This window comes from Styela clava, chromosome 3, assembly GCF_964204865.1.
Source record: "Styela clava chromosome 3, kaStyClav1.hap1.2, whole genome shotgun sequence".
NCBI lineage: Eukaryota > Metazoa > Chordata > Ascidiacea > Stolidobranchia > Styelidae > Styela > Styela clava.
Genome location: NC_135252.1, coordinates 22,396,898 through 22,409,691, shown reverse-complemented (window position 1 = coordinate 22,409,691; position 12,794 = coordinate 22,396,898). Strand labels below are relative to the sequence as shown.

The following is a 12,794-nucleotide window of genomic DNA, read 5'->3' as shown; positions in this document are numbered from 1 at the left end:
GAGGGAGTGAATCTAACAATGAATCATACTGAGAAAAAGTCAAACATAGCAATACTGGCAAAAGCCCAACTTTGAGACCCATTTAAGAGACTCGACATCCCGGTGTCACTCTAGTTACTAGAAGAAAACGACTCCAGACACCACAGGCCGGGGTAGTGATTGAATAATAAACCAAAGAATAACGGCTGCGGTACGGACTGTTATAATCTTGACGCATTACCCTAGTACAGCATACGACTAGAGATCACCGGACAATATTAATGAATTCAGAAATTGAGTGATGTAATAAATGTAAAGTTGTGGACGCATTACAGACGCTAGGGGCTAGAGCTAGAGGCAGATAAATACATGAACAAGTTACAAAAATGATAAAAAAAAAAGACCATAATAGGTGAACATTCTTCTGGTATGCTGTTGAAGTGTTTGAGCGATAAATTTGTCTGTCGTGTCAGTTAACAATAAAATTTTCCATTGATTAGTCCCAATTCTCGTCGCTTTCTAATTCAAATTTATATACCGAATATTTAGAAAGAAATAACTATGAAAATCTAAAAGAAACAAGATATAAAACGCTTATTTTTGTGGTAATTTAATTTTGCTAATATCTTTTGCATATTTTAGTGCAAACCAGTCATACCCAACACAAAAAACTTGTGGGGCAGCAAACTATATTCCAGTTTTACCGCTTGTTCACATTAAATAACATGTGTCACGCAATGATTTAGAGTTTAATTTTTGTAAACTGTGACGTTTTTATAGAAAGAACAATGGTTTTAAGCAGTGATAATTAGGAGACAATTGATAAGTTTATTTCGTCAATTAGTGCGAAACCTGCCCAGAGATGTCGTTTCCCAATATTTTTATTATCAACTAATATCTTTGGTTTGGCATTCACACCGCGATTTGTAAAGCATGTTTTCAATCTTTCTCTCCCATTTGACAATTTCACTTTTTAAAAACAATTCGCATATATATATGCGGTCATTTGCCTCAAGATGAGAAAGCTAACCTCAATAACATATTTTTTGCGGGGTTTTAGTAGAGTAATACTTTATTGTGTCTTTCAAAAACGAGTACCGCAAACCCGTAGTTGCCTGGAGATTTCCATGTTGTACATATTGTGCATCTTCCGCCTCTTTCATTTTGAATGAATTTTGGACTGGTTGTTTCAAATTTAATTTACATTTTCGCTATGTATTCATATCGACACCTCGAGCCACTAATGTGATTCCGCCAATTAAATATGGCCCAATATTATATTATAATTCTACAATACACAAGAATGATATTATTTGATAAACGCTATTGCTTACTCACAAAAAGTTGCTGGTTGTACTATAAACAACTGGTTTTTGAAAGTATGTGTAAAAAACTTTCTGTGTGCAGGTGTGACACATGGGTTGGAAACCGCTGGTTTAAACCAGAAAAGGGTAATCTTTAATAAATGAGGACCAGCTACAAATAACTGGATGAAACCGTATCTTTTTTCAACATAAGCTTTCTAGTAGTTGCGGCACAAAAATTATGGCTATTGATCTTATGACATGCGTTGTTCGCTTCGCACAAGTGTAGCTGTTAGGTTACTGACAGCGACCATGAATATTCAACCAAAAGAAGTGGTGTCATGTTCACGCATTGTTACATCACATTGACTGTTTGATTTTGTCATTCTTTTAATATTTTGGAACGTTTTTTTAATTTTCAAATGTCCGGTATCGCGAGACCAACGCTGCTTTCTTGGGAACGTTATGCGCGTCATCTAATCGAACTCTTGAATTCCGGGAGATTTCGCCCACGGCTCATGTTAACTTACAAAAACGACCGATTTAAGGAGTCGTTTTTTCCGTAGTTTCAATTTCTAATTTTTCATAAAGTCGTTTCGTTGATTTAGTAATAACAAAAAAGAATCATGGATATTTTGTGCAATTTTCGTTAAATTCCAGCAGAGAAATATTATTACTACCAGTAGAATTGTCATTCTTGCCGATTTGTTTAATCAGCATTTCAACTTAAAGCAACATGACAACTTCGCAGAATTATATCCAATGAGAAAATAACACAGACACGTTGGTAAAGTGAATTATAAGTCAACTATCGTATTCATAAATATCCATATTTCAGCGTCAGTGAAAATAATATTGTTTGTTTGAAATTCGGACGTTTAATACACAGAAGGTGATGGTGAATACAAATACGCCAAAAATTATAAATATCAGGTTAAAATAATTGAGTCCTGATACCCCCTTTAATTAATAGTTGTCTTTTCTGTCAGATATAAAAACCAAAATTAAACATCTGCCGTTGTGTGAACATTTATAACTGTGGATCTGGACTCCTGTTATATAATTAAAATAGTTGGTATATATTCCATAAAAATATTTCAATTATTCGGGTTGATGAAAGTATATGATTTGCCAGCCTCTCGCGTTTAGCAATCAAACCAGTGTTTCGGTGAAAATCGCGGTGAACTTTATTAAATTTAGTGAATTGCTCATTATGAAATGCGCGGTGGAGTAGCGATTATTTACCATCTGAAACACCAAATACGGAAATATCTCAAATCGTTTCCGAGGTCTGAAAATCCTATTCTAATGAGTGTTTTGACTTCATTCGTAAATAAACAACGTAACAATATAGTAAAGACGACAATATTGCCCTTCAAATTGTACTCGAGATTTATATAAAATTCATAGCGTGAAAAGATACGCCAACGGTTATAATTGTTTATAACAACTTCGTATCTATTTAGTTGGTTCAGAGATAATAGTTAATTATTGTAAGGAAGTATATTTTGATCGCCTTTTTTGACAATAAAACTATTGAATGATTTTGGGAGCGGGAGAAACAAAAAAATATTCATTCGTCACATATAGTAATAATACCAAGTACGGGCTATACAGAAGTGCAGGATTGGCGGTAAGATGCCCAGGTGCCTAAATAACGTTTTCGCGTACATTTTTGTAGGGAACCTATTAACCATTTGTTACCGCCGCGAGTTGCGACTATTACACCTTGAGAACACAATTGTAATTTTGTCGAAAACAACTTGTGTTTAGATATAGACGAAATTACGGAGCGACGGCCGCCTTCCTCGCACACTTGGGTGTCCGCCCCTGTCTCAAAAGAATTGAAACCAATGGCACATACCAGATTAACTCAATTAAAAACTCATATTGCGGGTTTTATCTAAACAAACATAAAATAGTCTCGTAGAAAATACTTTTGGTTGTCTTTAAAAAAACGAATTTTTTTCATGATATATTTTTATTGTAATTCATATCAATGTTAATATTGAGTAAAACATTTCAATTAATATTAAAACAAAACTTTTTACAATCAGCAATCAAGCAATTATCAAGAATAAATACATAAAGCAAGGTTTGAAAATTATAAGGTATTTATTCAAAATTCAAGCAAGAATTACGAATACCTACATAACACAAGGTTTGAAAATCGTTAATATCTTTTTCGAATCTCATTTATAAACAACGAAACTACTTGTTAGCTTGTTATACCCAGTCAGACTGAGTTCGTCTGCAGTTGCTTAATCCACAGGTTTGATATTTCATTTCCAACTGTTTTCTTCTTCTTTCTATCTCACCCAACGTTGGCTCCTAAACGTAAAAATCATCAATCCTGAGGCACAGTAATGAAATAATTGGGCACCGATACTACTGAATTGCACGGTGCAACGAGTTTGATATTTCAAACCAAACTTGATACTAAAGAATAGTCAACGTTCTAAATCTGTAAAATGAAAATATCCGAGTGATCACACCTTAAGTGCTTTAATATTGTTAATGGCATTGGAGCATGCTCCGTAGATCTCTTGTCTCTCTGAAGGTATTAGAAACTTCTCTCTACGTGCATCTTCGTTTAGTTCTTTTTTAATACCTTCTGCATAAGATATCAGATCATTTATTGCTTTGCCAGTCTAAAATAAACATACAAAAAGTTAACTTTATACAACAAGGTTATAAATCGTTTCAAAACTGTCATTATGTAATTTCATAGTGGGACTATTTCCTGGATTAGAATAACAACAATTCAACATTACTTGTCAAAAAATATACAAAATTTCAACAGAAATAAACATTAATAAAATTTAGTCCTATAGGGTTGTACGGGAATATAATTGTTAACACAATGGCTAGTTGGATCATTTTACATTCATGGTTGTATTTTGAAGAGAATATACAAATTTCAATGTATTGCCCCAATTTAAAAATGTGTCACGGATCAAATTACACGCAAAAAATTGAGTTGTAAAAACTCAGTCGTTGGGAAAGTTTTGTAAAGAAAAGATTCGCACTGAAAATGTAAAAAAAAAACTATCTCAAAAATGAGGTAATAATTGTTTGCAACGAGTGTTCTTAAAATATCAAAAGTTGATAAACTTACTTCCTTATTTCTATTTGATCTAGAATTCGAGGATGAAGGCCGGGCCGACTTTGGTCTTGTTGTTTCGTGTTGTGTATAATACACTTCCTGTAATTGAGAATCGCTGACATACAAAAACCTGTCGTCGATGACTAACGCTTTCTGTGACTATATCAAATCAAATATTGTATCAAAATATGTAAATATCATTAAATACCATGCTCATATTGTTACATTTTTTAATGAACGCAGGAAAAGGTAGTAAAGTGCCTCTGAAAGTGAATTCATTACTTTCCAGAGCCACGGTTTAGCATTTAAAATTATGAAACATGCCACACTTGCGATGTCGCTGGTGAAAAAATGAATAAGTATAATTGTCATTGGTACAAAAATATACAACAATTTCTCAATATTCTCTCTTAGATTGTTTGTTCTGACTGGAGCGTATTTCGAGGGAAATCGTTATACAACGCAAAAACTCAGAGTAACCATTTTTCATGGAAGCGTTATAGCCATGTTGATATCATGTTTTGTTGATTATGAGGTTTTTGTAAAAATTTCTTCCTATAATGTTACAAATATTTTGTCGTATTAATTATCTATTGATAGTGAATTAGGTAAACGATAAAAATGGGTTTGAAGCAAAACAATCTTATTTGCAACTCTGTGGCCTATTTATACACCACATCTCTTCAAGATGCAAGCTACGCAAAGATGTCCTCCTTAATGTTATTTATTTTGCATCGCATGTTTAAAATTTTTAAAATCTGAATCTACTTTTAAAATTCACTATTATTTCGAAATCATGATAATTTAAACAATTTATATTCCACAAAATTGAATGTATAATAAAGTTAAATAAAATTGAAAAATTGTGAAATTACCCCTATAGGGCATTGGATTGAAAGTCCTATTTATTTTTCTCTCGTATGCTTCACAATTTTTATATAATATCAAACTGAATCAATTTAGATATTATTATTAGATAACATTTTTTTAAGTTTTCTCCATCCTTGTTAATTATAGTAATTTTCTATTTGGAATCGTATTGGAAAACAAAACAATTGTATTGGAACCACTAAAACTGCTTCTGAGTTTTCTCAAAAAAAATAGGTTTCCATCAAAAACAAACACGATAATGCAATATCCTTTGCTTATGCATTAAAACCTTTTACAACAGATGATTAGAACAAAATATTTTTTTAATAAAATATCGTTTAAAACCAGGATGTACCTGAGCTTGAGTCTTATAGTTTTGTTTGCATGGTCCTTGGGAGTCGAAAACCGACTTTCCTTCCACCGCTAAAGCCGGCTCTGGTATAAAATTACTTCTTCCTGGTGTCTGAGTTATTGCAGTCTAAATGAAAAGTTTTGCAGAAGTTATGTAATCTAGCTCGATCCGCAGTTAAAAATAAAAGTGTGATTCTAGCAAGAATTTCTTACATGATTAAAATCTTGATAACATTATAAGAGAAAACCTGAAGCATTGAATTACCTTTAATATTAAAATATTGAGGATCAAAAGTAAAGAAATTTTTTTTTTGCTGGGGGGTTATTAAGATCGGGGTGTTGAGACCTTATTAAAAAAAAAGATAAAAGTCACAATGAGACAATTATTTTAACTCTATATTTAAATATAAGCTTATCTTATAACTTGTTGATACTTCCAAATGGTTTTTACGTTTAGTTATTATAAAGAGGAAGCATATGATAAATTTGTTTAGTGTTTGGCCAAACGACCGCTAGTTGACTAGTTCAATTTATGGACGCGATAAATAATTATTCATAATACTAGCCGTAGGTTCGATTAGTTTTTACTTACCGAAAAAATCTAAAAATATTTGCTAATAATATTCAGCAAATTTAAATAACACATTTTTTATACGTTTGCATTCTCATTTTTCTGAGTTGGTTGGTATCAAACAATTTTGTGTTTGACCATTGGCAGTAAGTTGAATATGCCTGTGACATTGCCTGTATATGTATATTTTTTGTTATATATATATACATATATATATATTATACATTTGTTTGTAAGTTTGTATGGAAACAATGGCCTTCTAAAACAAACGTGATTCAAGGACAACTGAAGTATGAATTATGAACTGAATTATGTTAAAGTAAAATCTAACCTTGCCCTCCAATTCGAGTCTTGTTAAAATAGGCATGACTGCAGATGTGAAATCACGGTGTAGTTTTTTCAATGCTTCTGTGTTTGAACCCTGTATAATTATATATTAACTTTTAACAATATTTTATGGAAAATGAGAAAAGCTTTTTTATTTTGAAGAAAAAGGCATTGTTCACTCACTTCATATTTATCACGCATTTGCCTTGCATGTTTGCATTTTTCTTTGATGAATCGTCTATCATTTTCTTTCAATGAGGAATATTCAAAATGTATTTTCTTTTCTACCGAATGCACTTCATCTTCAAAAGATTTTTTTGTTCTGTTAAACTCAGCCTTAAAATGAATATATTATATTGATAATTCATAAAATAAAATAGAAAAATTATTGATGTTCTCATGAAACATGCACTTTCGAGAAATGGTAAATATCGATACAATGGCCTACAAAGTTTCTAGCAAGAAGTAAGTGGATACCGGTACATCAACTTGTTTGCAGCGATGTGGAGGAAAGAGTTCAATTTTACTGGTATGATATTTCCTACTACAAATATACATTGCAAAATACAATTCCTTTATTGCTGTAATGAAAGAAGAGGGGGAAAATCAAACTGTTTCCAAATACAAAATATTACCTGGAGTAATCTATCAAATATTGGCTGACAAGCGTCACTGAGAAGTTGCTTTTTCTTGATGATTACGCAATTTTTAACGTTCTAAACAATCACAAATAAAAAGGATTTTTCTTAAGGTTTGTCACAGAACAAATAGTTTGAATATTGATGTGAAAGAATGTACAAAAATTGTACAATACAAAAGTCAATTAACAAGATCGACTAAATGCTGATGTATAATGACACGGATATTTGAAATGAACACTTTTACAAACGCTGGCATAATTTGGGCAATAAATTATTTTTTTGTGTAATCTATTAATTATTTGCTGACAAGCGTCACTGAGAAGTTGCTTTTTCTTGATGATTTCGCAATTTTTAACGTTCTAAACAATCAAAAATAAAAAGGATTTTTCGTAAGGTTTGTCACAGAACAAATATTTTGAATATTGATGTGAAAGAATGTACAAAAATTGTACAATACAAAAGTCAATTAACAAGATAGACTAAATGCTGATGTATAATGACACGGATATTTGAAATGAACACTTTTACGAACGCTGGCATAATTTTGGCAATAAATTAATTTTTTGATACCTTCTTACTTCCGTGTAGAAAGTTTGATGTTTTTATATACAGGAAAAAATAATAGATGGTGTACAACCAATATACTTTATTTTAAATTTAGCAAAATCACTTAACTACATTCAAGTGATTAAAACATCGCAAAGAAGGGAAATTAAAACTTAATACAATATTGTTGTCGAATTACAAGTTTTATGACATAATCTTACATTACTTATTGGTTCCCCCCAAAAAAATGAAATTTCGAGTTCAGAATGAATCTTAGCAAATAAATCAATATTCACACACACAATATGGTATTAACCCCAGGCAGTAACAATTACTTTGTGCTCTTCAATCCAAAGATGTCCGATGCTGTGTTGGGATAAAAGCGTTTGTTTTTCATCTTTATGTATTAATTCTACGTATGGTATCTTTTCCAAATAACGCTTTATTTGTTTCAAATAACTCATAAAATCTGATTGCAACTCCTGTAAAAATGTTTGATTAAAAAACTTCAATTGCTTTTTTTCAAATTAGTTTTTGCTAAACATTCAATATTGGCGATTTATTTTGAGACAATATTCGTGCTCTTAAACTTGTTTCACTATCATATTTTACACTCAACATCAATTATTTTATTATGAATCATTTTGAAAAATGCCTATGGAGTTGCTAATTCCTAAATAAACAATTTTTTAACAAGAAATCCTTAGATCAATCAGCTTAATGTCAATAATTCAAAAATGAGATACTTCGATTACTCGTGAGATATTAAAAAATCATCCGTTTCCATTGTGTTAAACTAAATGTTGTTGATATCAATTTCTATGGCTCAAATAGTTCAATGTCTTTGGCCAATGGGATCTCTTTGATCAAACTAGCCAGGAAATAAATCCCTGATTAATTTTATTGAGTAATTTATCATAGGAGTTAAATTGTTAAAATACCTGATTTTTCTGTTCCAATTGCTGCTGGTAATCTTTTTTAATTTTATCGAGTTCGTTCTGTTTATTTTCGTAGTCAGTCATATGAACCTTCTAAAAGCGTATATATATTATAAGATATTATCGAATAAATGCAACTTTACATCAGGTTTTGAAAATTGGGTACACCCGAAGTATGTGCACCAAGATGGCGGACACCGGAAAGTAGTATTTGTGCCAGGAATGGTTAGGACATAATTTTATTCCAATTTTCCTCATTTTAGTTCTATTACGAATTCGAAGACTAGCCAAGTGACCCCCGTATTATTTGTACCTGAATTTATGGCCTAACCCGAACCTGGTAACACATACTAACACAACACATACCTAACACATACTGCTATCTGGTGTACGTCATTTTGGTTCACATAAAACGGGAGTAATTAAAATTGAACCTCATGGAACGTAGTTTTATAGCAAATATTATCATACATTTATAATATGTCACTTTACATTTACTTTCGGTCTTGGAACCTACCGGATTTTTGAAAATCCAGTCGGTAATGTCAGTACATTCACATTGTAACTTTTCTTTATCTTTGAGTTCGTCGTTTCCCGTCCTATCAATCGCACTTTTAACATCTTTGAGTAATTCATGGAGCTTATGGAGGGCATTCTGCAAAAAATAAAAATAAAACTGATTGAATAGTCCTATTGCTGTGGAAGAAATTCCGAATATTTCATAGCTTTTTCACAATTGCATGAGAGAAAATACTAGTAGGAATTATTGACTTATGTTTATTTTAAAACTCACATTGCTAGTTTTCTATTTACAAAAGCGATTCAATGGAATTTATAGACGCATTCCAATTTTGACCTGTATTAAAAACATTACGGTCAAACAAACTTGATGTCAAAATATTACAATATAAATCAGTTGTTGGAATAAATAATAGTTTAAAATTGTTGTTAGATATTTACACTGCAACCCAAAATATATATTACCATATCTTCTTGCTTCAAATTGTCAATAATTGGCACAATATTTTTTTTAAAACAGTTCTGTCTTCGTTCAAGTTCGGCTGATTGAGAGGTCTAAACAGCAATTTTTAAATTAACCAAATAATTGACTAATCAAGTTTCTGGCAGCATTTCTGCACAATGCGTGGAATATCGAACATTCCCGAAAATGCTAAAATGAAAAATTCTGTTACAAATGTATCTAATTTATTGTAAAAGCTAATAAACGTATTTTATAACTATAAATCTAAAAGTGTAATAAAAAACTGTAAGTAAAATAAACAATTCCACAATCCAACAGCTTATACATTCTAATATAACTAACTCAACGCAACAGAATAAATAGTTTACAAGCATATTGTACCTGATGATCCCGCATCCAAGTTAAATGTTCTTTGCATTGATCAAGATGAACAGTTTTCACCCGCGACGATAATCGTTCCTCCGTAATGCTATCCAAGTAATTGTGGACTTCCAAAACGTCGTTTTTGAAAGCTTGTCGTGCTGACTGCTGTTGTTCTTTTTCCTCTTTACGCATCCTATTTTCTATCTACAATGAATGTTAGAAAAATATTCAAAATTAAATTTTACAAATTAGCGAATTTTAATTTGAAATCTAGGCAAACTTCACGGTTTACGTTGCTTGTTATACCACAAAAATAATTTTGTTATTCAACTAGAATGATTGGTTGGTTTTTAATAATACAATTGAAGTAAAAAATTTATTATATTCTTAATCGTAACACGTATCGTAATCGAAATTCAAGTGATGTGATCATTATCATTTTGTCACTAGTTTTAGACTTTTCTAATACCACATATTTATGCATGAACTGGAGTAAAGTTTACCTGATATTAAGGAATTTCTATTATAGAGAAACTTGAAATCTTACTTTCTGTTGTTCACTTAGTTTGTCTGTAACATACTGTTGAATTTTATCCAACTGTTGAATTTTAGATTCATACTCAGATTTAACGGCCGTCTGAAATGTAATTTTGTATAATTAAATACAATATGCATCTTGCAAATTACTTAGATGCAAAATTATATTATAATATATACATTACAATTTAATAAAAATTGAAAATAAATTACCATTGTATCTGAAATGTGTTTAAGTTAGCAACATTTCATAAATTGGAAGTCATATTTATTTTTCAAATTCTTCTAATGAAAACTTACTGTAAAAATTAGAGATAGTATCTCATCTTATCCTTGGTGTTACCTTATTTGCAGAAATCCATTCCGTAATTTTATCAACATCATTTTGTAGTTTGAGATAATTTTCATCTTTGTTTTTCAAATTACTAATATCTTTATCAACCCTTCGTGCTAAATTGTTTAGCTCCTCAGCAAAAGTCTAAATTTTGAATTAAAAAATTCCAATCCATAAATATAAAAAAAATATTAAAAATAAAGGGAGTTTTGTAACACAGATAGTTTTGAAAGGAAATCAAAGTAGTAACGATAAAGTTGCATGCGACTTTAATGGGATGTGAAAGATTTTTTTAACTAACATTTAAATTGAACTAGTTGTTGGAATTAGTTTTCGTAGTATAAAAAATGCCGGTAGTTATGAAAGAAAAGTGAACTCTACGACATCCTGTATCAAACTTAGTGTAGAAATATTTGGGAGAATACAGAATGAGTGTCACATAAATTTTAACTGGTCAAGTGAAATTGTACCTTGTCCTCTTGTTTCATATTATTCACGGAGTTCATACAAATGTGGTTGAAGTCTTGTTTCTTTTTTTCACAGTCGGAAGGGTCTGGTGCCTATAATATATTGATTAACATAAATAATATAAAAATATTTTTTTTTATTTTTGGACGGCTAATAAAGGCTAAAGAAGCTTTATCACATGTTGGCCAACCACAACTAATATTTGTAATATAAACCAGTTTATTGCGGTAATGGGTACAGTCTCAAATTTAATGTAATATTCAAAATAGAAATGTTTTTTAAAACTTCGTATGCATGCATACCTTGTTCGTAGAAGTCCACGATAAGACTGTGTTGCAGCTGTTTATAAGACCATTTTGCGTTACAAGGGACAATCTCTGTCTGTTTGCGGGGCTGAGAAGGTAGTTTTTAGCTTCTGTTACGTAGTTTATCAAACTCCTCCTGGCTTTCCTTTGCTCTGCCTAAAATAAGTAATATTTATTCACTTTAACAATGCACAATCAACCAAACACTAGTTTTGATTTATACTGTGGTGCTTATTATTTTGACTACTGTTTAATAATAAAAACCTCCATAGAGTTTCTTGCAAGATTAACAAATTTCATGACATATCATTAATTTTAAATACGTCCAACAAGGATAACTCAACGGTAATATCACAGACTGAAACATTACCAATAATTACTTTGAAAAATGACAAATTAGGCTCAATGTCACAATTATTTAAACTCTTTTCCTTTTTATATTTCTTTTCACTTCTTTATTCAAATTGGTATTTAATAGTTTTTTCATAAAACCTTCAATAACTCTTTTTGTTGATCCAACTGATCAAATATAGGTTGAGCAACACTTCTTAATTCTTCCTTTTTTGAATCGTAATCATTCTTAATCGCTTCCTTTAATAAAGTCAAATAATTATTTAATATTTTAAATAAGTAAAAAAAAGTGGACATTCATGTAACAATTCTATAAAGAGTTGAATATTTTACATTGCTTGAATCTGATGAAATAAATAAAATAAAAATAAACCAGATTTGTGCTCCAAAGTCGCCATACCAGAAATTACTGCCTATATGAATTTATTGGTATAACATTAATTTTTGAAACATTTATACAGGGTGTCCCAGAAGTCGCGTACCACATGAATTTGATAATTTATTCTTCATGTTTTATTTGTTTTGGGTTTATGTATTATTTTTTTATTTTTTACATGCATTGTGCGCGACTGGGACACCCTGTATAAAGTACCTTATTATTTGAGATCCATTTGGAAATTTCGTCACACTTGTTGAGAACAAAAGCGTTAGAGTCATCACTATCTTGATCACTAGTAGCTAAAGTTTTGACATATTCAACAAAGATCACTAGGTCCTTTTCATCCTCCTAGAGAAACCGTTATAATTAATGTATGACAAAAATAATAAAATAGAGTGTTTGCTCTTTTTAAACCCCATATCTCCAAAACGCGCAATTCATG

At 30.9% G+C, this 12,794-nt stretch overlaps 1 protein-coding gene across 5 annotated transcripts in view; it reads right to left on the bottom strand.

The window, feature by feature from the left end:
- Window positions 1–3,273: 3,273 nt before the first annotated feature.
- LOC120343430 (uncharacterized) overlaps window positions 3,274–12,794 on the bottom strand; it is a 31,507-nt gene continuing 21,986 nt past the window's right edge. For 3 of the 5 annotated variants that reach the window (XM_078111275.1, XM_078111276.1, XM_078111278.1), the window contains 18 exons: window positions 12,566–12,700; window positions 12,115–12,213; window positions 11,620–11,778; window positions 11,320–11,409; window positions 10,859–10,993; window positions 10,526–10,615; window positions 9,997–10,182; window positions 9,618–9,707; window positions 9,151–9,288; window positions 8,637–8,726; window positions 8,031–8,177; window positions 7,144–7,224; window positions 6,692–6,844; window positions 6,513–6,602; window positions 5,615–5,737; window positions 4,402–4,548; window positions 3,779–3,934; window positions 3,274–3,614 (listed from right to left, as the gene is read on the bottom strand). In XM_078111275.1, coding sequence (XP_077967401.1) covers window positions 3,510–3,614; window positions 3,779–3,934; window positions 4,402–4,548; window positions 5,615–5,737; window positions 6,513–6,602; window positions 6,692–6,844; window positions 7,144–7,224; window positions 8,031–8,177; window positions 8,637–8,726; window positions 9,151–9,288; window positions 9,618–9,707; window positions 9,997–10,182; window positions 10,526–10,615; window positions 10,859–10,993; window positions 11,320–11,409; window positions 11,620–11,778; window positions 12,115–12,213; window positions 12,566–12,700 — 2,214 coding nt within the window. In that variant the 3' untranslated portion in view covers window positions 3,274–3,509. The remainder of the gene's footprint in view (window positions 3,615–3,778; window positions 3,935–4,401; window positions 4,549–5,614; window positions 5,738–6,512; window positions 6,603–6,691; window positions 6,845–7,143; window positions 7,225–8,030; window positions 8,178–8,636; window positions 8,727–9,150; window positions 9,289–9,617; window positions 9,708–9,996; window positions 10,183–10,525; window positions 10,616–10,858; window positions 10,994–11,319; window positions 11,410–11,619; window positions 11,779–12,114; window positions 12,214–12,565; window positions 12,701–12,794) is intronic. The other 2 variants (XM_078111277.1, XM_078111279.1) reach the window with 2 other exon arrangements.